Source organism: Erythrolamprus reginae, chromosome 3, assembly GCF_031021105.1.
Source record: "Erythrolamprus reginae isolate rEryReg1 chromosome 3, rEryReg1.hap1, whole genome shotgun sequence".
Taxonomy (NCBI): Eukaryota; Metazoa; Chordata; class Lepidosauria; order Squamata; family Dipsadidae; genus Erythrolamprus; species Erythrolamprus reginae.
This window is the reverse complement of record NC_091952.1, coordinates 590,633-598,839: the sequence shown is the minus strand read 5'-3', so window position 1 is coordinate 598,839 and position 8,207 is coordinate 590,633. Positions and strand designations below refer to the sequence as shown.

At 49.8% G+C, this 8,207-nt stretch overlaps 1 protein-coding gene across 1 annotated transcript in view; it reads left to right on the top strand.

Annotated features, from left to right (window-relative positions):
• The first annotated feature begins 1,032 nt into the window (after positions 1-1,032).
• Positions 1,033-8,207, top strand: part of LOC139163544 (matrix metalloproteinase-9-like) — a 34,916-nt gene continuing 27,741 nt past the window's right edge. The window contains 7 exon segments of the mRNA XM_070744376.1: positions 1,033-1,191; positions 1,580-1,809; positions 2,016-2,164; positions 2,881-3,012; positions 3,103-3,276; positions 4,489-4,662; positions 6,532-6,705. Of these exon segments, the coding sequence (XP_070600477.1) occupies positions 1,033-1,191; positions 1,580-1,809; positions 2,016-2,164; positions 2,881-3,012; positions 3,103-3,276; positions 4,489-4,662; positions 6,532-6,705 (1,192 nt within the window).

The following is an 8,207-nucleotide window of genomic DNA, read 5'->3' as shown; positions in this document are numbered from 1 at the left end:
CTCCCAACTCCTCCCACTTAGGTCTGTATGACTGTAACTTGTTGCTTGTATCCTTAAGATTTTTTTATTAATATTGATTGTTTCTCCATTGCTCATTTGACCCCTATGACAATCATGTTTCTTGACAAATGTATATTTTCTTTTATGTACACTGAGAGCATCTGCACCAAAGATAAATTCCTTGTGTGTCCAATCACACTTGGCCAATAAAGAATTCCATTCCATTCCATTCCATTCTACTCTATTCTATTGTCAGCAGAGAAAAAATCATGAGCAAAGGGAACATGTCAGTTCTATGGAGTTTGATGTGCTGATTCCAAAACTATGCTCAGTTTTCCTCTATGGCATAAAGTTTCTGATATGGAAGCATTTTTGTTATGAGGTTACTTTTACATTTTCTATGTATGTGGGAATTACTGTTTTCTTAATGTGGCCAATATATTTCCTATCCCTTATAATAACGATGCTGCTCGCTGGAAACTGTAGCTGCTACCGAGAAACTATAGACATTTTTGAAATCAGAACATAAAAATGATTCAGAAAAGTACAAGGTCAAGTGCGATGGTTATAAAAGTATTTCTTGGTAGCCCTGTGTAGTACATAAATATCAGAGGGCGGGAGGGGCGAGCGGGGCAGCGCCTGAAGGGCTCCGGGGTCACCCCACGAAGGACTCGGGAGGCAGATGCGGCGGGGGCCGGGGGTTCCTGGCTGCAGCGGCCTCCGAGCCCCCCGTGGAGACGGACGGCCGCCCTCTTGGACCCCTTGGCTGGTGACGGCCGACTTTGGCGTTTCCTGGTGAGACCAGGCGGGGAAGGGGCAGCACCCGCCGGTTCTGCCCCTCTTCCACCGGGGGAGGGACCGCGGTGACTCAGCCTCCCCCCGCCTCCTCCCCCCTCCCCGTTGACCATAAAGGGCCACGCCGGCAGTCGGGCTGCAGACGGCTGTGCTCGCCTGAGCTTCGGGCTTCCCGCTTCCCGCTTCCCGCAGAGCCCGCGAAGGAGAGACGCGCCCTGCCCGAGACCCTCCGCAGCCATGAGCCTCCCAACCCCGGCCGGCCTCCTCCTCCTCTTCCTCCTGGCGCTCCTGCCGCTGCCCTGCCCGTGGGCCGCCCCGACGGAAGGGAAGGGCCCCGTGGTCATCACCTTCCCCAGAGACGCCCTCAGCCCCCTGAGCGACCGGGAGCTGGCCGCCGTGAGTCTCCGAGCTTCACGCTCTGGCGGCGCCTCCGCTGGACGGAATCACGCCCCCCCCTCCCCACGCCTTCCTACTCCGCCGGAGCCCGAGATAGCCCGAGCGCGGCTGGAGGGCGAGAGGGGCGCCGCTGTCCCTCCGGGGCGCCCGGTTGCCTCGAGTCCCCCGCTGGCGCCGGGCGCCTTAAGTGGCGGTGCGCTCCGCTCGCCCGACCCAGGTCAGGTTGTGGGAAGGCAGCCCCGCCAGGGACTCCCGGGGACTGTGGAGGCGATCCGAGGGATCCGGTCCCGGGAGGAGGGTTGGGGGTCAACCCCAGGGCCCACCCGCCGTTTGACCGTAGAGCCCTTCCCCTGCCAGCTAGCGGCCGTTTCTCCCTCTCTCTCCGCAGCGCTACCTCCAGCGTTACGGGTACTTGGAGGCGACCAACCCTGAGGCGCAGATGATGCTGGAGACCCCCCTGAAGGCCATGCAGAAGCGGCTGGGCTTGCCGGAAACAGGGGAGCTGGACGCCGCCACCCTCACGGCCATGCGCGCGCCCCGCTGCGGGGTCCCAGACGTGGGTCGCTACACAACCTTCCAGGGCAGGCCCACGTGGGACCACACGGACCTCACGTACCGGTGAGCCAGCATGGGCCCCTGTGTCTGGCTGCAAGCGGATAGGGACCCCAAGATTCCTGGGCAGGGGGCGCAACAGACTGGGGAAGGATGCCCTCCCTCGAGGCCCCCCTGCGTTTCCCCGTGTTTGTGTGTGTGAGGAGGGGGCTGGAGGTGGGGCTTGCTTGAAGGCACCAGGCAGCCTCTGAGCCTCCTCAGCTTTTCGGCAGGGTGGTCAACCATTCCCCTGACCTGGATAGCTCCATCATCGAGGACGCCTTCGCCCGAGCCTTTGATGTCTGGAGGCAGGTGACGCCCCTCACCTTCACCCACCAGCAAGATGGAGAGGTGGACATTCTCATCAAGTTTGGAACTCAAAGTGAGTGGGAGGGGAGGGTGGAGGTGGGGGTAGCTGGGATAGCTCCCTTCCCCACCCATCTGGAGACCTGGAAGAATTATATATATAATTAATATCCTGCCATGCATGCAGAAGGCTACAAGTTCAAATCCCAGTAAGGGTATGTATGTCTGATGATAACTAACAATGTTGAAATAGATCTATCACAGGCTCCCTTCCTTTTCACTTATCACCAAAAATATGTAAATATATAGTTTTTCATTTCATTTCCATTATCAGCAAAATTATGTTACATCTATAGATTGCAGTTGTCGGCTATAAAAAAGTTTATCTGCCTTGGAATATGACTCCTGGTGGGGCCGAGATTTAATATGTCTTTAAGACCTTTGACTGGTTTGGCCATGAGGGCGCCAGCACTGTTCCCTGTGGGGGGGGGAGGTTATCTTTGAGAAACTGTGTGTGTTTTGTAAGCTATTGCTACTATTTGCACACTGTCTGTGTCTTTTACTGGCTAACACGCATAATTACACCACTGCTATCATTCTGCAGTGTATATGACTAAGATTTCGCACAGGGCTGCACCGAGGCATACTGCTGCTACTACTACTACTACTACTACTAATAATAATAATAATAATAATAATAATAACAACAACAACAACAACAATAATAATAATAATAATAATAATAATAATAATAATTCCTGCTGAGATTGTGACCTCTCTCCTCCTCCCCAGACCACGGTGACACATACAATTTTGATGGTGAGGGTGGAGTTCTGGCCCATGCCTTCGCTCCTGGTCAATCCCCGATCAATGGGGATGCCCATTTTGATGAAGACGAGTTCTGGACGCTGGGCACAGGGGTCGGTGAGTGGGCCCCCTTTCCGGCTGGAGCTTCTCTGGGGCCTGGAGCTTCGTCCGCCTGATGCCCAGTTCTCCTTTTCCTTCTCTGAGCAGTGTTGAAGACCTACTTTGGCAATGCCAGCGGCGCTCCCTGCCACTTCCCCTTCGTCTCCGATGGCAACACCTACTCCTCCTGCACCACCGATAGGAGACGAGACGGGCTGCGCTGGTGTGCCACCACCCCCAACTTTGACCAGGACCACATGTACGGCTTCTGCGCCAGTGAACGTGAGTGACCAGGACTTGGAAAGACGGAAAGGGGGGGGGGTTGGAATGGGATTGGACAGGGCAGAATAGGAATAGATATCTGAGGTCTTCTAGAGATGGGATGGCTCAATGGTTAGAGTGCAGCACCGGTTAGAGCCGGTGGTGAGATTTGAACTGTTGAACTACAGCAAACAGTTAGCTGAAGTAGTCTGCAGTGCTGCACTCTAACCACTGCGCTACCCCAGCTCTTAAAGACTGTGGGGAGAGACACGTCATACTGCATACTACACAGCGGCCAGAATTACATATGCTCAATGCTGGAAAGAGGAACTCACACCAACGATATATAATGTAATAGCTAAAATATATCAGGTAGTGGAAATGACTAAATTGACTTACGAACTACAGGATAAGGATATGGAGGACTTTCACAAAAGCTGGGACAGATGGTATATCTGGGTTGCAAAAAATAAATTAAAATAAAATAAAATGAAAAGAAATTAGGAACCCCAAATTCAAATTTAGAGACAATAAATTTAATTAATATCAACAAATATTAAGAAATTATAGCACCATTATACCATTGAAGAAAAAAGGATATATGACTGATATATTGACGAGGAAATTATAAGATTGTATTTATGCATTAAATATATAACAATTGTTAAAAGGAAGATTTTCCTTTGTAAATTAGACGTAAGCTGCACATAAATCACACTACTCTTCGAGTAGTGCCAATTGTAAATAATGATACCAAATATGTTATGTATAAAGCAGAATGCTTTTTCTTATCTTTTTTCCCTCTCCTTTTTTTCCCATTTGTCTTATGTGTATACATCATTATTATGTTGTCCCTTGTCGTGTAATTTTAATGTAGATATTTAATAAAACTTTTTTTCATAAAAGACTGTGGGGAGATGTGTGATGGCCAGAAGGGGGCACCTGCCTTTGGAAAGTTGCACAGTCCCTCCCAGGGGGGAAAGGAGGGGGAGCAAACAGGCCCCAATGACAATCTAACCAGGAGCTGGTGGGCGGGGCTTTTTAAAGTGTCCCTCCCCTCAAGCAATGTGCTTCTTGTTTAGTTGTGAGTCACTTACATGATTGGGTGGCTATAAATTTCAGGAATGAGCAAATAACAAGTGGGGCTGAGCTGCCTGTCCAGGGAAGGCAATGGGGGAAGTTTGGTTCCCTGGAATTATTGGTCGAATCCCTTTTTCCTGGCTGCTTTGCTAGTCCTCTTCACCTTCGATGGGAACAGCAATGGGGCGAGGTGCGTCTTCCCCTTCATCTTCAACGGCACATCCTACCAGGGATGCACCACCGACGGGCGCACAGATGGCTCCCGCTGGTGCGCAACCACCGCCAACTATGATCAGGATGAGAAATACGGCTTGTGCCCGAATAGAGGTACGTGGGACCACGTGGCATTCAGGATGGGGTGCAGGGTGGGGAAAACTCTCTGCACGTGCTCAGAGACACCCTCAGTCCTGGCATTAGTGGGGGGGCTGCAGCTGCAGAGCCCATGGACCAGCCCTGAGATTCTCACCTTCAGCTTTGGGCAGTGAAGGGCTGCAAAAACATTTAACTACCACAATGTGGGAGTGGCTTATTTTGTGGGTGTGTCCTGCTGTCCATGTGACCAGGGGTTGCTTAGAAACATAGAAGACTGACGGCAGAAAAAGACCCCATGGTCCATCTAGTCTGCCCTTTTACTATTTCCTGTATTTTATCTTACAATGGATATATGTTTATCCCAGGCATGTTTAAATTCGGTTACTGTGGATTTACCAACCACGTCTGCTGGAAGTTTGTTCCAAGGATCTACTACTCTTTCAGTCAAATAATACTTTCTCATGTTGCCTTTGATCTTTCCCCCAACTAACTTCAGATTGTGTCCCCTTGTTCTTGTGTTCACTTTCCTGTTAAAAACACTTCCCTCCTGAACCCTATTTAACCCTTTAACATATTTAAATGTTTCGATCATGTCCCCCCTTTTCCTTCTGTCCTCCAGACTATACAGATTGAGTTCATGAAGTCTTTCCTGATACGTTTTATGCTTAAGACCTTCCACCATTCTTGTAGCCTGTCTTTGGACCCATTCAATTTTGTCAATATCTTTTTGTAGGTGAGGTCTCCAGAACTGAACACAGTACTCCAAATGTGGTCTCACCAGCGCTCTATATAAGGGGATCACAATCTCCCTCTTCCTGCTTGTTATACCTCTAGCTATGCAGCCAAGCATCCTACTTGCCTTTCCTACTGCCCGACCACACTGCTCACCCATTTTGAGACTGTCAGAAATCACTACCCCTAAATCCTTCTCTTCTGAAGTTTTTGCTAACACAGAACTGCCGATGCAATACTCAGATTTAGGATTCCTTTTCCCCAAGTGCATTATTTTACATTTGGAAACATTAAACTGCAGTTTCCATTGCTTTGACCATTTATCTAGTAACGCTAAATCATTTACCATATTACAGACCCCTCCAGGAATATCAACCCTATTGCACACTTTAGAGTCATCGGCAAATAGGCAAACCTTCCCTACCAAACCTTCCCCTTTGTCACTCACAAACATATTAAAAAGAATAGGACCCAGAACAGACCCTTGTGGCACACCGCTTGTAACCTGTCTCTGCTCAGAATACTCGCCATTAACAATAACTCTCTGATGTCTACGCTTCAGCCAGCTTGAAATCCACTGAACTATCCAGGGATTAAGTCCAATCTTCACTAATTTATCTATCAGCTCTTTATGTGGAACCATATCAAAGGCTTTGCTGAAGTCCAGATAGGCAATATCCACGGCACCACCTTCATCCAACACCTTTGTGACATAGTCAAAGAGCTTCATGATCATGTGACCGGAGGGGTGGCTTAAAGGTCATGTGACTGGCATAAGGGTGGCCAAATTGACGTCACTCACGTCAATGGTTGGGGTTAGGGTGCCTGGCCTCTCCTCACCTCAAAGAGAGACAATTTCCGTCTCTATTTACTATGACTAAACATAAAAAACCCCCTATTTAATTCTATGTATAAATGCCATAGCTGTACCTAGATATTATATACAGGCACACAAAAATATACATTGTCTACTATATAAACACACGCATGTGCACACACAGCTCTTGTAAAATTATAGACATTCAACCTCATTTACTGCAATAGGAAAAACATACCCAGAGCCCAGAAGGGAAAGAGAGAGAAAAAATCATTTTTGGAGTTTTTGGAGAGTCCTGCTCTGCCATGGCTGACCTCTTCCCTTCCCCCCTGCAGACACGGCCGTGACTGGCGGGAACTCCCAGGGCGAGCCCTGCGCCTTCCCCTTCATTTTCGGGGGCAGGTCGTACAGCAGCTGCACCACCGACGGACTGACTGACGGGAGGCGCTGGTGTGCCACCACACGCAACTTCGACACAGACCAGAAGTGGGGCTTTTGCCCTGGCGAAGGTAGGGGGAAAGCTACTTTCACTGGCCCCCTAGGAAGCTGGTGGGGAGGGGGCTCAGCACACCCACCCACTGGACACGAGTAGCTCGGCCATTAACAACACTGAGCTTGTCAGATGACGGCCCGAGTGTCGTGTGACAGGCAGGGTGAGGTCCCATCCTTTGCTCCAGCTCCTGATGGAAAGTGTGCAACTGTGAGTATTATTATAATTATAATTATAATTTATTAGATTTGTATGCCGCCTCTTTCCGTAGACTCGAGGCTGCTCACAACACAATAAAAACAGTTTATAACAAATCTAATAATTTACAATTTAAAATATTAAAAAACCCATTATTAAACAAACATACACACAAGCATACCATACATAAATTGTATAGGCCCGAGGGAAATATCTCAGTTCCCCCATGCCTGATGACAAAGGTGGGTTTTAAGGAGTTTGCGAAAGGTGAGGAGGGTAGGGTCAGTTCTAATCTCTGGGGGGAGCTGGTTCCAGAGAGTCGGGGCCACCACAGAGAAGGCTCTTCCCCTGAGGCCCGCCAACCGACATTGTTTAGTTGACGGGACCCGGAGAAGGCCCACTCTGTGGGACCTAATCGGTCGCTGGGATTCGTGCGGCAGGAGGCGGTCTCGGTGATATTCTGGTCAAATGCCATGAAGAGCTTTAAAAGTCATAACCAACACTTTGAATTGTGTCCTGGTGCTTCTTGACCTCTCAGCGGCTTTCGATACCATCGACCATGGTATCCTTCTGCGCCGGCTGGAAGGGTTGGGAGTGGGAGGCACTGTCCTTCAGTGGTTCTCCTCCTACCTCTCCGGTCGGTCGCAGTCCTCCAGTTGACCTCCAGATTTCTCCCTTGTGGGGTGCCTCAGTGGTCAGTCCTCTCTCCCCTCTATTTAATATCTACATGAAACCACTGGGTGGGATCATCCAAGGGCATGGGGTGAGGTATCATCAGTATGCCGATGATACCCAGTTATACATCTCTACTCCATGTCCAGTCAATAAAGCAGTGGAAGTGATGTGCCGGTGCCTGGAGACTGTTGGGGTCTGGATGGGTGTCAACAAGCTCAAACTCAACCCAGACAAGACGGAGTGGCTGTGGGTATTGCCTCCCAAGGAGAATTCTATCTTTCCGTCCATTACCCTGGGGGGGGAATTATTGACCCCTCAGAGAGGGTTCGCAACTTGGGCATCCTCCTCGATCCACAGCTAACATTGGAACACCATTTTTCGGCTGTGGCGAGGAGGGCATTTGCCCAGGTTCGCCTGGTGCACCAGTGGCGGCCCTATTTGGCTAGGGAGTCATTGCTCACAGTAGCTCATGCCCTCATCACCTCAAGGTTCGACTACTGCAATGCTCTCTACATGGGGCTACCTTTGAAAAGTGTTCGGAAACTTCAGATCGTGTAGAATGTGGCCGCGAGAGCCATCGTGGGGCTTCCCAGATTCGCCCACGTTTCTACAACACTCCGTGGCCTGCACTGGATTTCCTATCAGTTT